A 12,317-nucleotide genomic window follows, 5' to 3' on the forward strand; every position below is an offset into this window, starting at 1 on the left:
ACATTCGCACTTGTGCTTTGAAGATAAGATTAAAAGACCAACCTTAAGCAACCTTGACAATCATTGAATATGATCAAGCACAAGTTTACAGACATTAAAACAAAGTACACAACTACAGATATAGTCAGGGACTTGAAACATGATCATAAAGGGCAAGTCAAATACATCAAAGCTTGGAGATCTAGAGAAAAAACTATTTAAAAAGTGAGGAAAAGTAGCTGAATCTTATGCAGAATCGCCTAGTTATTTGTATATGTTGCATCACACAATTCTAGGTTCCTATATTGAACTAAAAACAGATGAGGATGGCATGTTTTTATATGCTTTTGTAGCATTAAATGCTTCAATGAAAGGCTGGACCTATTGCATACCTATTGTAATAATTGATGAGACTTTTTTAAAATCAACATATGGTTGCAGCAACTCAAGATGCAGAAGGTAAAATCTTCCCTAGCATTCTGTGTAGTTGATTAAGAGAATGATGATTCTTAAGAGTGGTTCTTTGACAAGTTCAATAAAGCTTATGGTGTAAGAGAAGACATGAGTATCATATCTGACCGACATGAAAGTATTATAAAAGCAACCATCACAGTGTACCCAGAAGTACCACATGGGGCTTGCACCTTTCATCTGCTAAAAAACATAAAAAGCAAGTTCAAGAATAACTCAAAAAAGTTCAAGGATACATTTTTTGCTATTGCAAACACATACATTTTGAAAAAGTTTGAGTATCACATGAGAGAACTTGATAGAATTAACAAAAGGCTACGACCTTACCTACAACAAATTGGATATCACAAACATGACATTGAACATTGCAGAATCTTTGAATTCTGCAATCGTAGCAGAAAGAGAGCTACCAATTTGTACGATGCTAGAGTGTTTACGAGCTTTGGTGAAACAATGGAGTTGGACTAATAGGAACATATCAAATGCAACCTCCATAAAGTTGATTGACACGCATAAAGTGATCCTGAATGAAAACTACATCTACTCATTAAAATTGACGGTATTATTCTCAATTTAAAATGCAAACTTCATTTTAATTTAATTTAACTTGACTACACATACAAAACTAACAATATTACTCTTTAAAAAAATAGGTGCACCTAATAAATCATATTTTGTATGAAGTTTGTGATGATAATAAGAAATCAATAGTTGGTCTCAGCTCAAGAACTTGCACATGCAATAGGTTTAACACCATAATTCTATTTATTACTTAAAGATTTTAATATGGTTTCTCTATATGTTGCTAATGAAGATTATTGGTTGACTAGGATTTTGGATTGATAATAGGTTCTTTTTATATGTTGTTTATGTTGATATATAGGATTGCATTATAATTTTTAAGGTTTCTTAACATGTTGTTGTATAGGGCTGCTTAAGAGTGTCACACGTTGATTAAAAATGTTGCTTCATATGTTGCTTTTGGGGATTATAAGTTGCAAGTTGCTAAATAGGTTGCTTAAATAGTTTTAAAGGTTGATGTATATGTTGCTTATAATGATTGGTAGTTGTTGAATGAGTTGTTATATAAGTTGCTTATGAGTTGCTTAAAATTTGGTGATAATATGGATTGTGGGCTGTTGAATAGGTTGTTTAATGATTGTTTTATATGCTGCTTAGATTTTTATGGATTGCTTAATGGTTGTTGTATATGTTCGCACATAGGATTACTTACAAGGAAGCATTATATGTTATTTTTGTGGATTATGGGTTTCTTTAAGAGTTGTTAAATTTTTTGTTATAATAAAAATTGTGAGTTGCTAAATATGTTGCTCAAGAATTGTTTAAATAGTTGTAAAAGTTGTTATATATGTCAATAATAAAGATTGTGGGTTGTTGGATAGGTCGCTTAATGGCTGCTACACATTGGGTTGCTTATGAATTTTAAGAGTTACATATCATGTTGTTTTATGGGTTGCTTAAGAGTTACTGAATATGTTACTTAGGGGTTGCTTATATGTTGCTATATAGGGTTGTTTAACATGTTGTTTTATGTGTTTAACATGTTGCTTAAATATATAAGCTTGCTTAACATGTTTCTTTATAGGTTGCTCAAGCATTGTTTAACATGTTGCCTTATATGTTGCTTTAAGGGTTAGAGTTTTAATATGGTTGAATAATAAAATTAATTTAGTTGTTTTTATAAGATTGTTATGTTTCTAAACACATTGATTTACTTGCTTTACTGTGTTAATAACAAAATTGTTGACGCTGTTTTTCGTCAACAGTGAATATAGAGCACGTAAACAATAATTGGTTAAGGCCAGAAAAATATAATAACACAAACATGATTTTTTACGTGGTTCAGCAGTTAACTCTGCCTAGTCCACGAGTCTTTTTTATTAGAACTCAAGATGATTTCTGGAAATTCTACAAGAATGAATTCTCCAGAGTTTCTCTCAAGATCACAAAATTTCGATCCCTTTCAAAGGTACATGACTTCTCTATTTATAGAGGAAGTCTCAGAATACTCTCCCACACGTTCAGGGAAGTTATTCTGTATATAAATAAATTTAATGGCTTTAATAGCCTGTAACTCCTATATACAAGGAAACATCCCCTGAAGACTAGGGGGCGTATAACTGAATAATAAATATCCCTTTATTATAGGGAATTTACAACAATAAATGTAGACTGCGTCTCCCCAAAATGACTCACTAAGATATTCAAAGTTATCAATCTACATCGTCAGTGCCGTGCTAACCCAGGTCTCTTAATGACTTTCGAGTTGTAGTATTTTCCCCGAGATCATGTGGCTTCGAGCTCATACTTATGTCAGGCTCGGAACCCCTGATCCGAGGTTATCCGAGAATAGACGTACTTCGATGTCTGTCTTTCGAGCTTGTGAGGATTTCGAGGCTACCATCTTCGAGGTTGCCCCTGCTTTGTAGGTTTGGTGCCTAGGTTGCGGACACGTGTTCTAGGCATTACGAGCCCATACCTGACGAATCCAGCTTTCGAGATCACAATTCTTAAGGCTCGAAATCTGGGTGTAACAAAAATATATACTTGATTCAACAGGTTTCAAATGGATCAACTCCCTTGTGCCCACGCAATTGTTGTTTGTAAAGACACGAATCAAGATCCTTATCAATATTGTTCTCCATATTACAGAAAGGAAGTCATGGTTGCAACCTACAAAGAAATTATATACCCTCTTGGCAATGAAGACACTTGAGAAATACTTGAACATATCAAAATTGTGTTAGTACACCCTCCAAAATGAAGAATAAGAGTAGGCAGACCAAAGAAAAGAAGATGCACAGTTGCATGGGAGAGAAACAAAAAAGCAAAAAAGGAAAACAAATGTAGGAATTGCTATCAAAGTGGACATAACGAAAGACTTGCAGAAACCCTCAAAAGAAAGATTAGATATTGACTTACAAAATCATACATTATTCCTTCATTTTTTTCAAAACAATATGAAAAGTTAAATTGTTTGATCTATACAATGGTTTTGGTTCATTTCCTTTATGTTTGACTTCAAAATTATTGATAATTTCCTTGATATACAAAGTTGATTTACTTTATAACTTTATTTTTTATTAATTTCCTGATGAGTTTCAATGGTTGAGTTAGTAGTTTAAGGGTTGCTAAAAATTTAGTGATAATAAAAATTGTGAGATGTTGAATAGATTGTTTAAGGTTTTATTGTGAGTATATGTTGCTTATGAAGATTATGTGTTGCTTAAAAGTTTGAGGGTTTGCTTAAAAGATAAGGGTTTATATGTTGCTTTTGGGGATTACAAGTTGCATGTTGTTGAATAGGTTGCTTAAGTAGTTGTAATGGTTGTTACTTTTATGGTTTATGGGTTTCTTTAAGAGTTGCTAAATTTTTTATTATAATATAGATTTTGGGTTGCTGAATAAGTTGCTTAATGATTGTTTTATATGTTTCTTAGATTTTTTTGGGTTGCTTAATGGTTGTTGTATATGTTTGCATATAGGGTTGCTTACAAAGAAGCATTGTATGTTATTTTTGTGGATTATGTGTTTCTTTAAAAGTTGCTAATTTTTTGTGTTATAATAAAGATTGTGTGTTGCTGAATAGGTTGCTTAAATAATTATAAATGTTGTTGTATATGCTGATAATACAGATGGTGGGTTGTTTAATAAGTTGATTAATGGTTGTTATATATGTTGGCATATAAAGTTGCTTATAAATGTTAAAGGTTGCATATTATGTTGCTTCATGGTTGCTTAAGAGTTTCTATAGTTTTTTGAGAGATTGCTTTCTATGTTGTTTATGATAATTGTGAATTGCTGAAAAAATTGCTTAAGTGGTTGTAAATGTTATTGTATAGGTTTATAATAAATGTTGCTTAAGGATTGTTGAGTAGGTTGCTTAAGGGTTGCTGAGTAGGTTGTTTAAGAGTTGTTTTATATGTGCTTTTCTATTTTCATTTGGAAATTATCAAAGAAAGAAAAAACAATCACAAAGAAAAATGAATAACTATATAAAAAGTAACATTGACAACATCAACCTTAACAAAATTGGGTATGGAACTCTTAAGTAGAATAAATAAGCTTTTGTCTTGGCAACAACACCAACATTAATAAAGCTTTTCCATTGTGCCAACTACCTAATAAGGGCAATGATACAATGATGCACTCTCATATCCACATTCTTGCTTTGCTTTCCCATTGCATATAATTACAGTAACAGTAAATAAGCAAGCCTATATCTATGACATTCTCTTTCCTGCCAATGAAATACTCAACATATGAGAACACATGTATCGCACTATCTCTGCATTAAAATATAAAAAAAATATTTAAGATTTCTACATATTAGAAAGAAAAAAAAAACTCACATAGACAACCCACTATAAGAATGTCATCATCCATAACTACTTCAAACATTTTCTTGATGAAATAGTATGATCTGCCTACTTGGATTTTCAGCTCAGGAAGCCTAGAAAGTAATATGAATATTTTTTTTTTGGAAAAAGATATAAATACCAACTTGAAAATTTTGACAAATATATAAATAAATCAGCTGCATTTATTTGATAGTAAAAGAAAGATAACACAAAGAAGAATAAGAAAGTCAATTATCTCCAAAAGAACTCAAACACACAACACTATTCACTAAGGCAATTCAACAAACATCTGGTGGCCAAATAATAACAAACAAATTTTCAATCTAGCTAGCTACCCTTATCAGAAAACCCAGGAAAGAAAATTCTCCATTCAATCGTATACACAGGTTTAATATTATCATTAAGATAGATTTTGATTGTCTATCTTCTTGATTCAAGCTTCTACAACTCTAACATGATGTGGGTTTTATTAAATTCAGATTGAAATATTTTAAGAAAAATGTACAGATTAGAGAGTAAAGTAAAATAATGGGCATTAAAACAACTCACTAGAAAGAGGGTCGGTAGCCCATGAGATCAGAAACAGAGATCGGAGAGTAACTCAAGGACTAGTTGGCGAGTAAATCTGGTAGCCTCTGAGTTACAGAGATCCCAATTTGACTGGTTGGCAATGAGAAAGATGGCTTGGTTTTCCAGAGTCATGGATGAGATGAGGGAAAGAAGAAGATGCCAAAGCTACCATGTGTAGCCTTTGAACTACGTCAGCGGCTGGTTGGAGATGAGAAAGAGCCCCTGGTTTTTCAGAGTTGTGGGCGAGAAAAGGGAAAGAAGGAGACTGTTTTGGAAAGGAAATAGGAAGAGAATAAGTCCTAAAAAATGGAAAAATTACACTTAATATTGTAAATTTTGAAAAATACGGAATTTTACAAAAATTACAAAAAAATACGGATAACATTTTGTTACGGTTAATTGTCTGTTACAAATTTCTATTTAGTTTATAAATGTTGTTTACAAAATTGTAACATATAGTTACAAACTTGTAAATTTTAATTATAAATTTGTAAACTTTGGTTACAAAAAATAAACTCCATATTTACGATTGTATCACTCCGTACTTTTATAATTTTTTACCAATTCCGTGTTTTTTGGTAATTTTTTTAAAATCTTAGGTTTTTATTTTTAATTTCTAAAAGAAATTAAAACTTAATATTAGTATAAACAGTAAAAATATACTCTCCGTCATTCTCTTGCATTGTAAACTATTTTGTACTCATTTGCATAGTTATCTTCTCATGGGACATTTATGTAACCAACTTTATCCTGATATAGAAGCATATTTGTAATCTATCCATATTAATGAGTAAGCACACCGATTACCATAAACGTAGGCACGCAATTTTGTGAACCTCGTGAATATAATGTCATTTATTTATTATATTTAAATAGTAACAGTCATGTAGTAAAACTCCATCACCGTACACAATATTAAATTTTTCCTTCGAACCGAAACATTATTCATAATCAACATAAAGCAATCCTAAACTATTTACTGTGTAAAGTAATCGAACAAGAATAAGGTTTCTGCTTTTTTTTTTTCTTTTGTATGATCATATCAAGCAGGATTTATAAGCTGAACCACAAGCATTATTACAGAAGACTAAATCAAAGGCTGCAATGCTGTAAACAAAAACAACTGCATTGGAAGTATGTACAGCATACTGCCATGGTTTGCTTCAAGTTTTCTGTTTTTCCAATCAAATTCATCTCCACAATTACTGCTGCTCCCACAGAATTTGCTCGTCTATCTTGCTAAACTTGTCATCGTCAAGACGCTTCCACGTCTTGATCCTCTCCACTCCCATCCAAGCCTTTTCTCCTCTACCCAGTTCTGCTAATATAATCCTTGCTCTCCTAGGCCACCCAGACTTTCCATAACCATGGTATCCGAAGCCCCCGCCATAGCAAAACCATATGCCATCTAGATTTCCACAAAAATCATTCTTGTGATCATGGCCCATGAACACGCCCTTCACACCTCCCATGGAGACCAGGGTCTGTAGGACTCCTGAGTTTACTGATGAACATGCCACTGCCTCCTGAAACTGACCTATAAACGTTTTATAGTACATCTGACGAATTTCTGGGATCGGGATGTGGAAAAACACTAGTGCTGGTGGTGTGGGGAATGTCAAAGGATCAGGCAATCGATGAATACACTTCTTTGGGCCCTGTTAGTGTGTGACCTACAGCAATTTAATGAAATCTAACATATATGATGGTGGATAACAAGGATATACATGACAATTAAAATTTACTGTACAATTGTATTTAGTGTAGAAATTAATTTTTTTTATAGGACTCGGAGTAGAAAGGGAATTCATTGCATTAAGCCAAACCTTGATTAACAGACTGCCTTTAGGAAATATAAAATCTTATAATTTTCATATTAATTTTGTAAAGAGTAATGATATGTGCACCTAAAATATGCACCTAAATATTAAACTCATTACACAGTGACATGATACTGCAGTTTTAATGAATGTGATTAGCTAGCCTAAACTGTTACGTCAGTGTAATGTTTAGTGCATATTTTGGGTGCACATATCATTACTTTTTTGTAAATAATGAGTTTATTAATATTCTAATCAATCTTGCAGCAAAGGAAAAAAAGGGTAGAATTAATCAAACGAGAATTTTTTTTGTAGCTGTTTTTAATCATATTTCCTGACCTGGGATCTTTTTGAAGCATGATAAAGCCAACGAAGTTGAGATTCCTTGATCCATCCATAAGTTCGAATTCCTTTAACTGTCTCCCTATCACCACTGTCAAGAAAGAAAAGATTGAGTACACTGCTGTTAGCCAAATGGGAACCTGGGGCACCAAAAACTCTCAGATTATAATTCCCAAACCCATCAATGGCTTCCCGTTTGCCTGTTTTAGCAGTATCTGAGAGTTCTTCAACTGAGGGATTGATTTGTGAGACTGAATAATCAAATAGTGAGATGAAGGACATTAGTTCTTCACGATTCATTGTAGACTCTTGATCATGATTTCCTAGAATTGCCGCCCAAGGAATTCCAGCTTCCATAGCAGGACGAAATGCACCAAAAAGAGATTCTGCTGCATCAGTAGCACTTGAGCCAAATATATTGTCTCCTGTTACATGTGCCAGTAAAATAATTTTTCTTCAGAACAAGATCTATCACATTTCTCCATAAAAAAAAAAATCATTTTTGTCCCAGAGATAGTATATCATTTGAAACATATAAAGCAATATAGGAATCATTATACTATGTTTAAATATTTAGGCAGGTCAAACCGTCATTTTTACTTATTTCAACAACCAACATTAGACATATTTATTTCCATTCAATCAATGAACAATTCCTTTTCTTTTCTCAGCTGAAAATATCCAATTGACTACAATAGTCATAGCAGAGCAATGACATGAATGCATATACTATGCAACTAAATTAATCTTCCACTTAAATAGAAATAAAAGGAGATGAAAATATGCAGTCAAACAACTTAAAATTTGAATTTTTTTATTTTAAAAAATGTAAAAGGCTGCCAACTACACCAGAACCAACTGTAAACTTTTAAGTATCCAATGTAGAGATAGATAGAGAGTTTGGGAAATTTGTGTATATTCTCTGTATTGATAAAAGTGTATAAAATGGGTTTATATAAACTGTACAAGAAGAATGAAAGAATAGTTGTACACGTGGTATGTACCACAGCTGAATACACATAAAGAAATATACCACAATATTACTTAACATCCAAAAATTGAAAAACAAAGTTCTTTAGCAAAAAAGTAAAGGAAATCTGAGCCATAGTATAGCCATCAACAAGATGGTAGTGTATGATAAGCTTATTATGCATGATCTGTGTGGCATGAGCTTAATCTTTTACGGATGTCAATTAAATATCATGGCATCAGACCCTGCAAATGCTCAATTTTGGAAGGCTTCTTTACCATGCAGCGTTCATCTAAGGTGAAAGGCTGGTGTTTTACATGGTACTTTGTAAACGATGCCAGACTTGTTTTCTAAAATCTTGTAACTTTTGTGGAACAACTTTTTCAATAAATAGAGAAGTTATTTTATTTTTCAATGAATTTACTGTTACCCTTGATCATATTCATCACCGACCAGACTTTCACACAAAGAATAACTCAAAGTTAAGTTTCAATATGCAGAGAATCTAAACAATGACCAAGATGATAGTGTCTTGATAAGCTTAATATGACCAAGGTCAAGGTCATGTTTCAAACTCCAGCTGTTATCCGAAGATCTGATTGAAAAATTTAACGGGCAAGACATTCCTCTAAATTGTAGAAAACCATTAATGCAAAATTTGAGTTACAGATCAATTACCTTCCATTTGGAAATAATATCTTAATCCACCATTAGAGTGTCTTTCAACATGAAAAGGAAAACAAGAATAAAAACTATAAACACAAAGAACAGTATTCTAAGTAGTAAAAAATTTCTTAGCCCACCTCCCTTTTTCTAAATTAAATTTAAAGAATCATAAAAATATTCCAAAAAGGGAAACTAGGCCAAAATCTGGATCCAATCAAATGAGATGAACAAGGTATGTTGATTATTATGTATGTCTACTTTCCTAGAATAGCTTCTCTCTTTACTGTAATCAAAGCTCGTATGCAATCCCCAAATTTAAATCACAAGCTCTGTATAACCAATACAATACAAAGCATGTAAGTACTGATACCTGTAAAAGCAATGAAATCAGGGTTTTCAGCTTGGATCATTCTGCGCAAGAAACGAGTGGAATTGAGATCGGAGCAGTGGCGGAAGCCGGAGATGGGAATGTCTCGGCAGCGAGAAGTGGGTCCGTTGCCGTAGTGCAAATCAGCAACTTGGAGGATTTTGAAAGCGCCATCGGAACGGAAGCGAAGGGGATGAGGAGGGTTCTTCTTGATGCGAACATGGGCTTCATGGCGGAGAACATGGGAGTGGAGCAGGTAGAGAATGGCCCAGATGAAGAACAAGTAGAGGAATGAAAATGAGTGCTTCCATTTTTGAGTTGCAGACTCCATAGCCATAGCTCATTCTCACTTCTTCTTCTCTTGTCTTAGTTTGACAAAGATAACACTATTTCTTTTAGCTCTTGATTGTACTTTAATTAGTAATTCCACCTTGTTAATAGTTTATTAAATGAAACTCACTTTAAGCATATAATTACCTCACCTTAATTAAATCAGCACTTGGAACTATATTTACAACTATAAATGTGAATATGCTTTAAAAAGTGTGAATTGTCTTAATTAAGTTTTTTTTTTCTTTTTTTTGGTAACTTTTCTCTCTTTTTTCTCTAATTATTTCTCTTTTCTTTCTAATTCTTTCACTTTAAACCCTGTCCCTAGGAATATTTTCTTAACCATTATTGTTTGAACGATTGGCTGATATTTTATGAACTCTTAATCCGGTTAAGTTGTGTCCTAAGCATGTTCTAACTTTTTTTCTCTTAAACACCTTACCTTCATGTTAAACTATTATTTTTAGGACCAAACCCATCTCATTCTCGTGGGTTTCAATTTCTTTGAGGTGGTTGTTGATATAAAATCTCCATTTCGAGCTCCTTTAGTCCATTAAAACTTTAAAACCATGAATTGATATCCTTTTTAGAAAGATAGATTAGATTATCAAATTCTTTAAAGATGCTCACTTCGTTAGATTATCAAATTCTAGCCTAATTAAGCAAGCGCAAACACACATTTTTTTTTTTAATAAATACAAATTATATCCCCGATCTATTACCATTTTTAGATAGAATTTTAATTTGACTCCAATTAAAAAATTAATTTGAAAATATAAATATAAAATTCTAAAAAATCTAAAAATTATAAAATCTATTTTTTTTTATCAAGAAATAGAAAATAGGAAAAAAAATTAATAAGAAAATAGATTTGATAATTTTTTTTATATTTCTTTTCTTTTCTTTTCTTTTTCCTTTAATAATTTATTTGAATTTTGAATTTGTTTTTGGTAAATACCATTTTGGACATGTGTTGTGCAAAAGTTACCAATCGGACCATATGTTTTGTTGAATTTGTAAAATAGAACAAAATAGTACATTAACTTAATTTTGGTAAAAATATTTTACAATATGGCCAAAATGCCCTTAGATTTTAGTAATTAATGATTAATTAAATAATTAAAAAAATATTTTAAATAATAAAAATTAACATCAATATTCTTTTCAAAAAAATAATCAAATTTAAATCAAAAACAATAAAAATAAAACTAAAAATCAAATAACTTCCCGTAAAAGTAAATTAAACAAAACAAAACAACATGAAAATTTGAATACTTTATTCTCATTTCCTTCTTCTTCTTCTTAAGATCTAGTTTTCGGGGCGGAGCTTTGGTCAGCGCAGGTGCTCTGTCAAATATGAACAATGGCTAAGGACTGGAACTCATGTGGGTAGGCTCAGGGATTGTTGCAAGTCAATGGAGGTTGGGTGCGAGGTCATAGATCCAATGACTACTCAAGCAAGTGGCTTATGGGCTTGAACTCAAACACAATAGGTTGGGGACTGTTGTGGGTGGATGGAGGTTGGGTGTGACAGGTGGATGCGAGGTCTCAGATTTGACGACTTAGACGGGTGGCTTAGGAGCTGGAACTCAGGTGGGTGGCTTAAGGAGCACAATCTTGTGGAAATAGTCCGGAGCAAAAGTACTATTTATTCTTGTTTTCTCTTAATTTGAGATATTTCAAGTGATATTTGTATTGTTATTTTATTAATTATTGTGTCACTTAAATGCGAAATTTGTAGAGGACATGATATTTATTCAATTAAGAATTTTATTTGTTGTGTAAATATCTTGAACAAATCTTTGTTTCCTTAAATATATAAATCGGTATATTTATATTTTAAACGGGATTTTTTTATTATATTTTTAATGGAATTGGTTACATGATTTTTTCAATGATTATTTTGTTGTTAATCACAGGATATTTTCATAAAAGGATTATTTTATAATAAAGAATTTTATTCATTATTATAAAATATTCTTGTTTTAAATTTGAGATTGATTGTAATTTTTTTTATTCCCATGTTTATTGTGATATCTTTGTGCGCCAGCCATTAACAATCAAAGCAAGTTTGATCAGGATATCACTCAACAAACGAACTTGATTGGATTTCTGTACAAGGTTTAGAGTCAAGCTATTGAGTCAATTGATGAAGTTGATTAATAAGACTGGTCATACGAGGTAGCCAAATCGTTTTAGAAATGGAATGCATTTGCTTTGATTACAAATTTGTTGGGGAGCTATGAAGACTTTCAATTGCTATGAAATATAAGGGTCAATGCCTTTGGTTGGTCACCACTTCTGAGATTTATTGTGTATCTTTTGTATCTCTTGTAATTCACAAGTGTAAAAGCTTGAAAAACTTATTTGTTGTGTGAGACCAAGCTTGACACCTTTTAGTCTAGTATATTGGAATAGGC

The 12,317-nt window shown here is 32.1% G+C and overlaps 1 protein-coding gene and 1 long non-coding RNA gene across 2 annotated transcripts; both read right to left on the minus strand.

Moving 5' to 3' along the window:
* Positions 1–4,447: 4,447 nt before the first annotated feature.
* On the minus strand, positions 4,448–5,689 carry LOC133782150 (uncharacterized). Its single transcript, XR_009870347.1, has 2 exons — positions 5,382–5,689; positions 4,448–4,759 (listed from the first exon to the last, which is right to left on the minus strand). It is a non-coding gene; the product is annotated as an uncharacterized LOC133782150 (long non-coding RNA).
* A 553-nt stretch (positions 5,690–6,242) lies between these two features.
* Positions 6,243–9,975, minus strand: LOC133782151 (probable inactive purple acid phosphatase 28). Its single transcript, XM_062221357.1, has 3 exons — positions 9,571–9,975; positions 7,562–7,989; positions 6,243–7,060 (listed from the first exon to the last, which is right to left on the minus strand). Exons 1-3 carry the CDS (start codon positions 9,902–9,904, stop codon positions 6,605–6,607), a joined length of 1,218 nt encoding a protein of 405 aa, XP_062077341.1. The 5' UTR covers positions 9,905–9,975; the 3' UTR covers positions 6,243–6,604.
* Positions 9,976–12,317: the final 2,342 nt, after the last annotated feature.

This window comes from Humulus lupulus, chromosome 6, assembly GCF_963169125.1.
Source record: "Humulus lupulus chromosome 6, drHumLupu1.1, whole genome shotgun sequence".
Taxonomy (NCBI): domain Eukaryota; kingdom Viridiplantae; phylum Streptophyta; class Magnoliopsida; order Rosales; family Cannabaceae; genus Humulus; species Humulus lupulus.